The 14,766-nt window shown below is 47.4% G+C and overlaps 1 protein-coding gene across 2 annotated transcripts in view; it reads right to left on the reverse strand.

The window, feature by feature from the left end:
- CLSTN3 (calsyntenin 3) overlaps positions 1–14,766 on the reverse strand; it is a 31,248-nt gene that overhangs the window by 10,262 nt on the left and 6,220 nt on the right. For both annotated transcript variants that reach the window (XM_053556167.1, XM_053556166.1), the window contains exons 5-14: positions 14,499–14,648; positions 14,075–14,260; positions 13,352–13,633; positions 12,141–12,253; positions 8,014–8,176; positions 7,348–7,401; positions 6,468–6,625; positions 6,191–6,339; positions 1,155–1,381; positions 665–835 (exon numbers count right to left, since the gene is read on the reverse strand). In XM_053556167.1, the coding sequence (XP_053412142.1) occupies positions 665–835; positions 1,155–1,381; positions 6,191–6,339; positions 6,468–6,625; positions 7,348–7,401; positions 8,014–8,176; positions 12,141–12,253; positions 13,352–13,633; positions 14,075–14,260; positions 14,499–14,648 (1,653 nt within the window). The remainder of the gene's footprint in view (positions 1–664; positions 836–1,154; positions 1,382–6,190; positions 6,340–6,467; positions 6,626–7,347; positions 7,402–8,013; positions 8,177–12,140; positions 12,254–13,351; positions 13,634–14,074; positions 14,261–14,498; positions 14,649–14,766) is intronic.

Consider the following 14,766-nt stretch of genomic DNA (forward strand, 5'->3'; position numbering starts at 1 on the left):
TGCTCTCTCCACCCCCACCTGCTCTGCCTGTTCTCTGTTTTCTGCTCAGCCCTTCTCTAATAGCTCTGTGGCTTCTGGGTAGGAACAGAAACAAGGAGATGAGGCTATCCCAAAAGATGTAAGGGAGGTTGCAGCAGGAAGAAAACTGAGACCAAGGAAAACAGAGAAGTCTTCAGCGAGGCCCTAGAAGGGGCTGGAGATAGGGATCTAGTCATACCCAACTTCTCCCATTCTCCCTCAAGCATCTTCTGGAAACTACCAAATCATCACTCCCCACTATTCATTAAGAGACAAGCCCTTAAGTACAGCTCTGGTGTGCCTCTGAGATTAGCGATCTGTAAAAAAGACCAACACCAAACCCAAGAGGGAGAAAGCTAGTCAGAAAAGATGAGGACAGGAGGGAGGAGAGAAGGGAAACAGAAGCAGGGCCATGTGTGGAGGGTGCAGGGTAGAGAGAGGAGCAGGAAGGGAATATTTGGAGCCTGAACCCCAGCATACCTCCCCTAGGGCTAGGCTGAAAGCCAGGGGCTCTTCCAGGTTGGGAAGGTGCACTATGGCACTTGGCCACACCCCAGGGTGTGGGGGGCCTCTGAATTTCTCAGGTGCTTTCCTATGGTGAAGGTTACACACATACAAAGAGGACAGGCTCTCAGGCCCCACTGACCAGCAATGGTGAGGTACGCAGATGTATTGGTGAGCTCTAGCCCTCGCTGCTGCAAGGATGCCATGTCCAAGAGCAGGCTTTCCCGCTCAGGATCTAGGTCATCCCCCACGAGAGAAATTTCACAGCCGTCCAGGTTATGCACAATCTCATCCGACATGCGTGTGTCTGTCACTGTGTGGAGAAAGTCAAGGTCTGGGTCAGAACTGAAGGGCTCAGTAAGGTTCTAAGACCCAGCCAATCTTCTTCCCTTCTTAGGGTCATTCCTCAAGAGAAATCAGCATCATTTTCAAGAACATCATTATCAATGACTTCCTTCCACCTAATGAACATCCTGCTTGCTCTACTTCTTAAGGATAAGTCACTCTAGTCAAGCAAATGCAGGATGAAGTCATTGTCCACTTCCAGCCCTGGGGCTCCTGCCTCAATCTGGTTCCAGACATTGGCTCCATCTCTCACTCCCCATGATGTCACTCCCTGAAGTCATCCGTACCTGTGCCTTGCCAACTCTCATCCTTTTTGGCCTCCACCTGGTGAGAAATGGAGCAAGTGATTTGAAGATCAGGGAACAAAGGGACCCCCTCAGGTCCTTCAAAGTCCACAGCTGGACGGGCAAAATGAGCAGTGCCACTCAGCAAGATCTGGGGAGCATCAGGCTGAAGGACCACCACGTAGCCCTCCACTTCGGGGATGGAGACACAAGATTCTTCACTGAAGCACCTATGTGAGAAGGGGAGAAAGGCCATTCATTTCCTCAACCCCAATACTCTCTCCCTTAAAATCTATGTTGTTTCATTCCTCTGGGTCTCTACCTCTACAATAGAGCACCCCATGTCAGGGAGGTAGGAGGAGGAATGGAGGGTAGTGTCTCCGCACCCCAACTCCCACTGCAAAGCTGGGGGAGATCTTTCCTGTAGGATGTCACTACAGGAAAACGTCTACCTGTGAGAGTGATCATAATGCCCCACCCAACAATTATGGAACATCTACAAATTCTATTTTAATGAAAAATAAAACACATTGAACTGAAAAAAGTATACACACATATTTCTTTACTCAGGAGCTAAAAAATGAATGTCAGTAGAATATCTGACAAATTTGTGCCAAAAATATCCAACAATAAGCCAGGCCCCGTGGTAAGCCCCAGCTACTTGGGGACTGACATAATTACTTGGAGCTCAGGAGTTCAAGATCATCATGAGCAACATAGCGAGACACCATCTCAAAAACAAACAAAAATAATCCAGTGGTAAAAGTAGGGTGAGGCATTTCTATCAAAGAATTTCCCCCTCCTGTTATCTTCTGTTCCTTTCAACATCAGAGAAACACATTTTGGTAGGGAAGATGACCTGACCACCATGGACTAGATCTACTATGCCATGAAGCCTGTCTGATATGGGTATCAAGGACAAGCTCTCCCTAGAGGACTCAACCAAATCAAACCAACCAACAGCACAGACACTCAGGAATGACACTTCCCAGATCATCTCCAAACCCTGCCCTTTTGCCAATAATAACATCTAACAATCACATAGCACTTGCCAGTATATGAAGCATTTTACCCATGTTATTTCATTATAACCTTATTTCAAGGCTATAGGACAGGGATAAAAAACCAAAGTTCTTCTGTGTACTATTTTATTTGGAGGAGGGAGGGAGCAGGAGGAAAAGGAGATGAAAAAGAAGAAACGAAATAAACTAAAACTCTTAGATCAAGCCACACAAGTAAGATGTCCCAGAGTCAAGACTTAAACCCACTGTGGGAGGCCAAGACAGGAGACCTCAAGTGATCCTGGGCAACAACATATTGAGACTTTGTCTCTACAAAAAAAATTAAAAATTAGCCAGGGCTGTGTGTGGTACATACCTATAGTCCCAGCTACTCAGGAGGCTGAGGCAGGAGGACTGCTTGAGTTCAGGGGTTAGAGTTTATAGTGAGCTATGGTGATGCCACTACACCCCAGCCCCTGGGCAACAGAGCAAGAAAAAAAAAATCTCAAAAAAAAAAAAAAATGCATTCTTCTCATCTGGAGTTCACTAATCTTTCCACTAAACCACAGTTACCATTTGGAGGCCAGGTTTGTACCAGGGAAATTTAGGTATGAAGAAGTCCCCCCTTGAACAAGCAATCTTTAGAAGGGAGTTAGGAGTAGGGACTCTGGCCCATCTGCTTGTGCATGTTGAAATGGTTTTGCTGAAAGGACTATTATTACCAGTGTTACCGAGCATGTAACTGCTGGGGCCAAAGGGGAGAAGGTGTAACCTTAGCAGGTATGACAAGCTTAGAGCCCCTGAAATACCAGTGCCTACGACATGCTGAGTTCCTGTGTCATGTGGAGCAGTAGGGCCTACTACAATCTGCACTGTCATCCAGACAGGCTCCAACAGACATCCCCCTGCAATGAGCAATGCTGTGCTGCTGCTCTGGGGAACAGAGGTCCCAAGGTGAATCAGAGGCATCCTTGACCCCCAGGCACTGATACTCTGATAGAGAGATTAGGTACCACACACAAACATTAAAACAAAAGCAAATATAGCCACCACCATATAGGTGAAACAAAAAAAAAAAAAAAAAAGGAAAGTTCAAAGGAGGAAGAAGTGATTTCTGGCTAGAACAGGAGTTTGGTGTTTGGAAAAGGAAGGTAAGGCTTGGCACCTGTAGCTCAGCAGCTAGGGCGCCAGCCACATACACCAGAGCTGGCGGGTTCAAATCCAGCCTGGGCTCGCCAAACAACATTGAAAACAACAACCAAAAAATAGCTGGGCATTGTGGTGAGCACCTGTAGTCCCAGCTACTTGGACGGCTGAGGCAAGAGAATCCCCTAAGCCCAAGAGTTGGAGGTTGCTGTAAGCTGTGATGCCACGGCACTCTATCCAGGGTGATAGCTTAAGACTCTGTCTCAAGAAAAAAAAAAGGAAAAGGAAGGCAGGAATAATCAGGGAAAGTAGCAATTGAGCTAGCCATTGAAGGAGGGTGGGACTTCACCTAGGCAGAGGCTGATCATAGAGCAGATGATGAGGTGCTGACTAAGGAGAGTAGAGGAACATGAGGCAGGAACTGCAGGTGGGAGCCAGACAGTTAAGGGCTTTGAATGCCATAGTAAGAGTTGACATTTAGAGGGAGCCACTGAGAACTTTTTCATCAGCGAAGTGTGATGATGAAATCTCTGACTTAAGATCATTCATCTGGCCTCAGGGTAGAGGGTAAATAAAGTTAGGGACTAGAGATAGGTCAGCTGATTAGGAGGCAACAGACCAAATGAGAGCCTAGACTAGAGTAACAGCAGAAAAGGAAAAAGAGGAGACAGATTCCAGGCACCCAGCACAGAGGCAGGATCTAGGTGACCTGGTGTGGAAGAAGAAGACAGAGAAAAAGCAAAGATGACTCAGAGGTTTTAGGCCTAGGTGACTGTAAGGACAGAGATGCCATTAAGGAAAGAGAGAATAGAAAGAAGGGGAGGGCCTGATGTGAGCATTGTAGTTGATTATTTCAGCATTAGCTCATTTGATTGTGGTGCTACCCAGAACTCCTAGACAGAGGATACAGCAAGCAGGTAGGAGGTCAAGAGCTGTGGAAAGAGGACAAAGCTAGAGAAAAAGATGTAGTATCCATCTGTTCAGGGGTCAATGCCACGAGCAAACAGGCTTTCCAATAAAGAAATAAAAAAACAAACAAACCAAAAAAGGAAACCTGCGTTTAGGCATTGACCAAATAGTTGCATAAATCTAGCTTTAAATACACAGAGAACTGAAAAATGAAAGCTAGAGAAGAAAGCCACATGGGAAAGGGCAAGGATGTGCATCAGAGAAAGTGACGTACTACTAGGGGTCTGTCTCTCTCTGTTGCACATATGCACAAACATACACAGGCATGCACACATCCCGCAGGGAAGCCTTAGGATAGCATAAACTATGAAATGGAGAGATGAGAACTCTCTTTCTTAACCTCATAAAGAAAATATCAAGTCCCCTCCCCTCTACTAAAGGACCAAAGGCAGGTTCCAAGTTCTTGGATAAGTCTCTGTCCTGGGCATGAAAAAGGTAGGAAGAATTCAGATGAGCAAGACAACAAAAAGGATGTCAGCTCCTGCCCCTGTGGACGCTGCCCTTGCAGAGCTCCAGCTAGGCCAAAAAACAGGGCCCTCCTCCTGACAGGGCTCCTGAATGCACCAGAGGGGGTGAGGCAATGCCTTGGTTTCTGAGGGATTAAGCCCTTCATAACTGGATGACAGCCCTTTAGCAACCAGAGCATGGTGGCAAGGTGCATACTCAGCACTTATCTGGGCCCACGTGATCTCATCTGCCCTTTCAGTTCCACACCATGACCACCAGTCCAAAGCCCAAAAGCCACTGCCCCTGCCTTCCACGGTTCTAACTGTGAGGCTTGATAATCATACCCAGGCACTGCCCTCTCCCCTCTAAATCCTCCCCTCCCATGATGGGACAAGTCATTGATGTTTATCTTCATATAGTCTCTAGAAAAAACTGAGGCAGGACTAGAACACAGAAATACTGACTCCCAAATCCTATAATCTTCCCACTAGATGGCAATATCTCCCCAAAACTGACCCATAAACCAAGATAAGGGAGCACATCCCTTCATATAATAATGGCCAATTATTTACAGAACAGGCATTCTGCTAGGCATTTGACCTGGATTCTATCATAAAGTTATCATAACAATTTTATGAGTAAGATGCTATTGTTATCTCTGCTCCACAGCATTAGACTAATGCTAAAAAGCCAGCAACAGACCCTACATTCTTATTATGCCTTCATTGCCTCTCAATTAATCTGTATTTTTAAATACCTAATATATACCTAAATCTTGAAATAAGGTATGATATCTCTTTTAAGTGATTCAAAATAATTCACTTTAGAAGTCAGAGGTCAAGACACTTTTCTATGAAGGACCAGGCACTAAATATTTTTGGCTTTTGAGGCCACACAGTCTCTCCCATAACTATTCAGTTCTGCCATGAACAATATGTAAATGAACAGGCATAGCTGTGTCCCAATGCAGCAGGCCAAATTTGGCCTAGGACCCTACATTGTCAACTCCTAGGCTTAGATCACCATGTCTGACCTTGCAAGAACGTGGAGAAACAATATTAGAAACAAGTTAAGCAACCAGAAGTACTGGTAGTTATTTGCCCAAGGTCATTCACACAATTGAGTCAGAATTAATGTCATATCTCCCAGTTCCCAATCCTCTCTGTCCCACTTTAAATACTTATCAATCTAGAGGCACAAAGAAGACTGAAACTCAAAGATCCTGAAAGTGTGACTTGGTAGAAAGAACAATGAATTGGATGCTGAGACACCTGAGTCTAGTCCAGGCTCTGCCATCAATATTGCTGTGTGACCTTTAGTAGTCAATTGTCCTCTGTGGCTGGGGTGGGGTGGGAGCAGTTTCCTCACCCATGAAATCAGGGAGGTGTGCCCAGCCCTAGGTGACATGTTATGTCAAGGAGTTGTGACGCTGTCTGACTCTGCCCTGTGATTTGTCCCACCCCTTCCAACACTCACTTGACAGCAGTGGTGAGGCGCAGGGGCCTGACGCCAGGTGTGGCAAAGCGCAGAGTATTCATGTAAGCCACATGCTGCAGGGCATGGTTGAAGGTCTCCACATCATCCCCCTCCAGGGTGAGCAGGGACTGCGAGGGGTTCACGTGGACCTGGGCCCCAGACACAGACACAGCTGACAGCAAGGCCAGGAGTGGGGAGAGTAAAGGTAGAGAGGTAGGGCAGGGGTGGGAGGCAGGGGGCATGCCAGGATTGAGAGGGCTAGAGGATGGGGCTATACCTTCATGCCTTTGCCCAGGCTCTCAAAATCCCTATAGTCCAGCCCCTCCCGACATGCATAGAGGCACTCGATGACCTCACGGCTCTCCAAGCGACCTGAGCGCACGCTGAAACCAGCCAGGTAGCCATGGAAGTAGTGGTGGATCGGCAAAGGATCTCCTAGGGCAGGAACACAGGAGCGGGATGGCAGTGAGAGGAGGTGAGAAGAGAGGAAGAAGGAATAAGGGCAGGAGAGCTGAGAGAAAGGAAAACGAGAGAAAGAGCAGAACAATTGAGAAAGAAAAATGAAAAAGAATGTGAAAATGTGGAAACCCCAAAAGGAAAAAAGAGATGAGAAGTGAGGACAAGAAGGAGGTTGGAGAAAAGGAGAGAGATGAGACAAAAGAAGACGGAATAAAACCTGGTGCAGAAGGGTGAAAAATAGGAGCAACAGAAATGAGAAAAGCTCTCAGTAGAGGGAGAAAGGGGAAAAGGAAACCAGGACCTTTCCTTTAAGAAGGAAAGAAGAGAAACAAGAAAAAAAGGGGGAGAGAGCAAGGAAGGGTATCTTAACAGTGACATGCAAGGAGACCAGGACGAATGGTCACAGAAGCACAGATCTCCCCCTCGTGCGTGTCTGACTCCTGCCACTTCCCTCTGCTATGTGGGAAGCCAGCAAGAGAACCGCTTACTTCATCTGTGCACAGGAATGGACACCTAGAATCCAACCAAGTATATGGCTCCAAAGAGACCCTGCCTTCTGCATTTATCAGAGGCTCTGCCCCCTGGGTGGCATAACCAGCAGCAACTAGCAAGGCTGGATAGGATTTGTGGTAGAGAAGGGAGCACAGAACAAAAGTTGAGATAAGAACGCTGGTCTCCAGTTCTTACACACAAAGTACCTTGTGTGGTGTCTGTACTGTTGTCTCCTTTTTCCTTCTCTTTGTTCTTCTCCTCTGGAAACAAAAAAAAAAAAAATAGCAGTGAGGTCAGTGTTGTGGGGACAGGTTGACAAAGAGGAATAAGTCATCCCCATGAGTCTCGTCATGCCCATGTTGGACTTGCAGCTTCTCTGCTGAGTCCTAACCCTTCTTTTGTCATGTCCCAATCTCCCCAGCCTCTATTATAGACAAACCTCCAAGCATGACACCCCTACACACACACACACACACACACACAACTGCTCACAGAAAGAAAAATGAAAGAAATGGCTTAAAAGTAGGCTCTGAAAGGTAAGTCTCCTCCAGCAGGGGGATGGGCTATGGAAATAATCATCACTTTGATGGAACAAAGTAGAAATTGACTGAATCTATAGAAAGAGAGATTCTAGGGACAACTGAGAAGTTAATTCTCCCAGGTCAGAGGTGATGACCTATTGGATGGGTGGGAGATATGGGAGGCCATGGTTCCCTCCAGTGGAGATCTTTCAGAGTCACCCTGCCTAACCACAGGAGGTGTGTATGTGGTCTCAGCTGCAGAGTTAGGCTGCCTTTGTAACTCACCAGCCCACCTGCGTTTGCCAGTCCTAAACCACTGGATTCTTCACTGAGAAGCTCAGAGGCACTTACCAGTCCAGCAGGCTCCAATCATGAGAGCAGGTTCCCTTCTGGGTGGGTGGATGAGGCCATTGTCATGGATAAGGGCAGGGTCAAAGGAGATGCCATCAGCATAGAGTGTAACAGTGGGGAACTCAAGGTTCAGAGCATAGTGGTGCCATTCATCATCACACACCTGCAGAGCAGGGTAAGGCAGGAGACTCTCAGGTACTTCTTTCCCAGGGAGCTCACCTCAGGCACTGCACCATCTCCTGGGAGATGGGGACGGTCCCCCATATTCCCAGTTCTGCCAACAGGGCTAACTAATGACTTCTGCCCACCCAGCTGAAGGAACAACACCATTGTCCAAACCAAATATTCCACTCTTCGGGTAAATCTTTAAAGCTATAATTATTGCTAAGAGGAGTAACACACTATGTCATATACAAATTTTTCCCAAAAAATTACATATTATGTATGTAGGCTGGACACAGTGGCTCACACCTATGATCCTAGCTAGCACTCTGGGAAGCCAAAGGGGATCCCTTGAGCTCAGGAGTTCGAGATCAGTCTGAAGAAAGCGAGATCCCATCTCTACTTTAAAAAAGAAAAGTAGGCTCGGGAGGCGCCTGTGGCTCAAAGGGGTAGGGCGCCAGTCCCATATGCCAGAGGTGGTGGGTTCAAACCCAGTCCAGGCCAGAAACTGCAAAAAAAAAAAGTAGGCTCGGCGCCTGTGGCTCAAGCGGCTAAAGTGCCAACCACATACACCTGAGCTGGAAGGTTTGAATCCAGCCCAGGCCCGCCAAACAACAATGATGGCTGCAACCAAAAAAATAGCTGGGCATTGTGGCAGGTGCCTATAGTCCCAGCTACTTGGGAGGCAGAAGCAGGAGACTCGCTTGAGCCCAGGAATTGGAGGTTGCAGTGCTAGCTGTGATGCCACGGCACTCTACCCAGGGCGACAGCTTGAGGCTCTGTCTAAAAAAAAAAAAAAAAAAGATAGAAAAAATTATCCTGGCATCATGCCAGGCACCTATAACCCCAGATACTCTGGAGGCTGAGGCAGGAGGATTTCTCAAACCCAGGAGTTTGAGGCTGCTATGAGCCAGGCTGAGGCCATGGCATTCCAGCGTGGGGCAACAGAATGAGATTCTATCTCAAAAAATAAATACATAAATATCTCTGAAAATCTAGAAAAGAACAACAAATAAAACCCAAAGAAAAGGAAAAAAGATAAACATATTATGTATGGATGTACGTATACATGCAAGTTTGGTATGGGAACCTCCAGGATACTTTCTACCCAACAGAAATTACTAAAACAAATGTTACTTTCCTTTGCAGTTTCTTCTCTAGTCAGCCAAGATGGGAGCAAAGGGATGTTCGGAAAAAGGAGGGGTAAAGAGTCCTCTGATTTATCAAATTCCAAATGTTGGTGTCCCTCGAGGCTTAGACCTAGATCCCTTCCCTTTCCTCTCTGTGCTCTCTTCCTAGAGTTACCTCATCTGTTTCCATTCATTCAGATACCACATTTATGCTGATAACTCCAAAATCTACATCCCTAGCTCAGAGCTCTCCTCTGAACGCTGGGCTCTTCTGGATGTCGCACAAGTACCTCAAATCCAACATATGTGGATATAAATCCATGCCCCTTTCAACTCCCTCAGTCTCCCCCAGGAGTGTAAATGTTCCGTTACCCTTCCAGTTGCTCAAGTGGATGATGCAGGAGGCATCTTTGATCCCTCCCCTTTCCTTATCCTCTACATCCAGTCCATCAGCAGGTGCTGTGATCCCAGGTCCAAACAAACAAAACCACAAGCTGTGGGTTTCTGTGTAGGTCTCTCCACCTCCATTGCCACAACTCAGTCAAGTCCCCAATCCCTTCTATGTGGGCTGCTGCAACCAGCCTGTCTACTGCCATTCTTTCTCTCTCTTTTTTTTTTTTTCCCAGAGACAGAATCTCACTTTATCGCCCTCGGTAGATGCCATGGCATCACAACTCACAGCAACCTCCAACTCCTGTGCTTAGGCCATTCTCTTGCCTCAGCCTCCTGAGTAGCTGGGACCACAGGCGCCCGCCACAACGCCCGGCTATCTTTTTTTTGTTGCAGTCTGGCCAGGGCTGGGTTTGAACCCACCACCCTCGGTATATGGGGCCGGTGCCCTACCCACTGAGCCACAGGCGCCACCCACTACTGCCATTCTTTTTTTTTTTTTTTTGGCCGGGGCTGGGCTTGAACCCGCCACCTCCGGCATATGGGACCGGCGCCCTACCCGTTGAGCCACAGGCGCCGCCCAACTACTGCCATTCTTATGTCTCTCCAATGAATTCCTCCCACAGTTGCCAAAGGGATCTTGTTAAAACGCAAATCTGATCAGGTCATGTCCCTGCTTTACATCCTTTAAAAAAGGCTTCCCATCTCTCATAGGACAAAAATCAAACCCCTGCTGACAAAGTCTACTGTACAACTCCCTCACAACCATCTCTCCAACCTCATCTCCAGTCTTGTCCACTCACCCCAACCTCACTGGCCTTTCCAAGTTTGGAATGTGCCAAGCTCTTTCTTGCCTCAAGGCCTTTGCATCTGCTCATCCCTTCCCTGGAACACTTCCCACTCTCTTTCCACAGCCAGCTATGTCTCATTCTTCAGGACTAAGCTTAAATTTCACTTCACTTTGGCTTCCCTGAGCATCCAATCTAAGGTGAATTTCCTTCTCCTTGCTTTTCCCCAATCTCTACCCCAGTCCCTTCTTTGCTTCTTTCAGAGTATCAATCACAATGTATCACTTTTACATACCTATTCATTTTATTTATTTATTTTTGTTTTTTTGAAGACAGAGTCTCACTTTGTCACCCTTGGTAGAGTGCTGTAGCATCACAGCTCACAGCAACCTCCAGCTCTTGGGCTTAGGCAATTCTTTTGCCTCAGCCTCCTGAGTAGCTGGGACTACAAGCGCCTGCCACAACACCCAGCTATCTTTTTTGTTGTTGCAGTTTGGCCAGGGCCAAGTTTGAACCCGCCATCCTCATTATATGGGGCCAGCACCCTACTCACTGAGCCACAGGCACCACCCATCTATTTACTTTTTTAAAATCTGTCTCCCCAACTAAAATGTAAGCTCAACGACAGCAAAGATTTTGTTCTATTCATTGCACCCCCTAGAACCTAGCAGAATGGCAGGGATTTAGTTGGTATTCAGTAAATACTTGATGAATAAATAACGGTGGATTAAAGAAAAACAGAAAGGGCAATGTTACAAATATTAGCACCTGGAGGAAAGATCAAGAATCAGCAAATGGCAGATTATCTCTTGGAATGAGTGTCACAAACAACAAAAGCTTTTGTAGATAGCACTCAATTCTCCAGTTTATAAATGTTCTGGGCACTTATTTCTCTTTCTTTCACTTCTTCTTGTTTTTTCTTTCTTTTTTTTTTTTAAGCCATTTGCTTACTCAGCCATTCACCAGGACTTGCAAGAAAAACAGAAAGACGTGGAAACTCAAATTAGTTCTCAATGGTCCTTGTGGCCAGCTTGGAGAATAAATAATAAAGAGGCTGCAACTGTTGGCTCAAAAGAGGCTTTTAAATATTTTGTCCATTTTTATTCATCCCTTCATAATCATGGATGATAATAGTGAAAATTAACATATACAGAGTGCTTTTCTGTCTGCAAGGGTCTATTAAATCATTTAATCCCCCCCACAACCACCCTGGGATATAGAATTATTTTATCCCTATTTAATAGGTTAAAAATAAAATCTGAAGTTGAGACATAAACTTGCTAGCAAGTTCCTCTCGCAGGACTCAACCCCAATCTGTGTACCTTGACTTACTGTCTTGGTCACAACAGGCTAACTGCCCAAGAGTCAAGGATATATAGTGTTAAGGTTCTAGATAAGAAAGACAAAATAAAACAAGGGGGAGAGATACTTAATAGGATTTGGTGTTAGTAGTAATTTGTTCCCTGTTTCTTTTTAATCCAGGAGTGCTTTCTGAAGGGGATCAGCCTTGGAGAAAGAGAGTAAGAGAAACTGGGAATAAAACAGTCAGCAGCTGAAGGTGGTGAATAAAAGAGAGGGCACAGGGCAACCCAGAAGGGCCACCCCCTGACCTGGGACCATCCTTCCCTAAAAGTTAGTCACATCCACCCAGCCTCACCTGTTCCAGTTTCCAGAGGAACTTGACCGGACGGGCGCTCTCAAGCAGGGGCCAGTAGAGGAAGGCGATCCTGCAGCCATGGACAGTCAGTGAGTAGTGCGAGAAGCCGTCCTCTGAGGGAAGATATTGGGACAGGATCACATACAAAGCAGCAGGAAGGAGAGGACCTTGGATTCTGTTACTCCTCTCTCTTGTGATCTCTCAGTCCCTCGTTTTCTAGCGTGGGACTTTCTCTCTCTCTCTCACACACACACACACACACACACACACACACACACACACACACACACACACACTCCAGTCCAGGTGATAACCTGGGCTTCTTAGGCATACTGGCTGGCTGAGGGGGGCACTAGCCAGCCTGCTCCCACCCAGATCTTCACTGGGTCTTTGCTTAATACATCACAGGTTGACCCGGTGTACTGGCTCACACCTGTAATCCTAGCACTCTGGGAGGCCAAGGCGGATGGATCGCCTGAGCTCACTGGTTTGAGACCAGCCTGAGCCAGAGAAAAACTCCAGCTCTAAAAATAGCCAGGCATTACGATGGGTGCTTGTAGTCCCAACTATTCAGGAGGCTGAGGCAAAGGATCACTTGAGCCCAAGAGTTTGAAGTTGCTGTGAGGTATCACACCATTGCACTCTACCAAAGGTGACAGAGTGACACTTTGTCTCAAAAAAATATATATATACATCATGGGTGATGACTCTTTTCAGGTCAAGAGACACAAGGTCAGAGAAGTGGCTAGAAATGAAAGAGCAGGCCAAGCAGCCCTCCCTGGAGGGATGTGCCAGTGCAGTGAAGAGAAGTACTTAGAGGTGAAGCCAGTCAGCCTTTAGAGGAAGAAGATGGGATGATGGTGGAAGGGAAGGAATGGGGTCCACCATTACTCAGGCTTTCCCAATTCCATGGAGGGTCTCCGATGGGAGCAGAGATGGGGAACAGTCTACTATGTGGTGGGGTACAGGAGGCTGACTAAGCAATTGCAAATGAGAATGGCAGTGGGGATTCCCACTGTATGAGAGCAGTGGGACCTCGACATGTCATGCTGGGGTAAATCACAGAATTTCAGGGAGTGTCAAACCTAGCACTGGCATCCTACAAATGAAGAGAGGGGATGTGCCCTGTGCAGTCACACTCTAGACACTGGCAGAGGTGGGACAAGAAGCCAACTTCCCACTCCCAGGCTAGTGCCCTGGGGAAGGCTTACCATTCTGGACAGTGTTACACACAATGGTTTCCTCTTCCTTCTTTCCTTTGTTAGGAGTTACACCATGTTTCATCCAGAAGGACAGGGTAAAGTGGTCACTGAGGCTGCCCTGGGGCCCAGAGCCCAGCCCACCTGGGCCACCCAAGGGCACCTGCACAGCCTGGGTGCCATTGAACCAGTAGATCAGACTGCTATCCTGGCTGTAGTGTACCGAGAGCCCTGCTGTCCAGTTGGCATTGGGGCCAGGCATGGGCAACAGATCCACTTCCCCAGTGGCAGCACCTGCAAGAGCCCCAGGAGGCCTGAGCGTCAGAGCTGAGAGGCAGCAGATGGGGAACGGGCAGGAGGCAGGAAAGAGGGACTGACGGGAAAGAATTTTCCCACGGCTAGTTACACTCCCTCTGTGGCCATTCAAAGACGAGAGAAAGATGGACTCTTTCCTAGAAATGTCTCTCTAGTTGACTCAACCCACTCTCCAACTCTCCATCTCCCCCTACCATTGTACCATCGGTGCTACAATTATGCATTTTTGCCAAAGATGTATATCTACCTGCCCTTTGAGCCACAAGTGCTAGCCATGTGCCACAATCCTGTGGACAACACATCTGTGGATGGCCAAAGAGATATAAGGCAGAGTCTTAGGAAAGGGGCAGAAGAGGTTGAGGCAGAGGCTGGGTGAGAAGGGAAAGTCCTTAGGGAGTGCTGGGAGAAGGGTGCACCCACCACAGAGTTTGCGCAGTGCCCGCTCTGAGTAGTTGTCACGGTCACAGCCCTTGGCCACATGGCTGGTCTGCAGCTCTATGGTAGCCTGAATATTCCAGAGTGGCTCATCACAGGTCTCCAGGCGGATGCCAGGAAACAAAGCCAAACTCCCAGCACCTGGTGCATATTCAATTCTTTTGTTCCAGCCTGCATGGGTGGTAGAGAGGGCAGGGAGGAAAGAAGGATGAAGCCATATCCCTTATCCGTTCTCCCTGTGCTATGTTGGGCTTCTAGGTAAAATGGTCTGGCCAAGAGAGATAGCTATAAGCCTACCCCAGATATTCCCTCCCCCCTAGTCTAGCCCCCATACTTGTCAGAAGGGACCAAAAAAGAGACCAAGGTAAAAGATGATTGGCAAGATGGGTCACAGAGCTGAGCTTCTCACCTTGCCAGCTGGGTTTACACGTGGGCTTCACCTGGATCTCCACCTCAGCATCATCTGCTGCCCGCTTCTTCCCACAATCATAAGCTGTCACGGTGAACTTGTAGAGCCTTTCACCACTGTACTGAAGCTTCTCTGTGTTCTCAATGTTCCCTGGGCAGGGAGCAGGAGGACAGAGAGGGTCAGGACCACTGAGGGAAAGTCCAGGGAAACAGGGAAGGAAGCAAACAGGCAGGAAGTAGGTTGAGAAAGAAGCAGAAAGCTGGGAGGC

This window comes from Nycticebus coucang, chromosome 12 (assembly GCF_027406575.1).
Source record: "Nycticebus coucang isolate mNycCou1 chromosome 12, mNycCou1.pri, whole genome shotgun sequence".
Classification (NCBI taxonomy): Eukaryota; Metazoa; Chordata; class Mammalia; order Primates; family Lorisidae; genus Nycticebus; species Nycticebus coucang.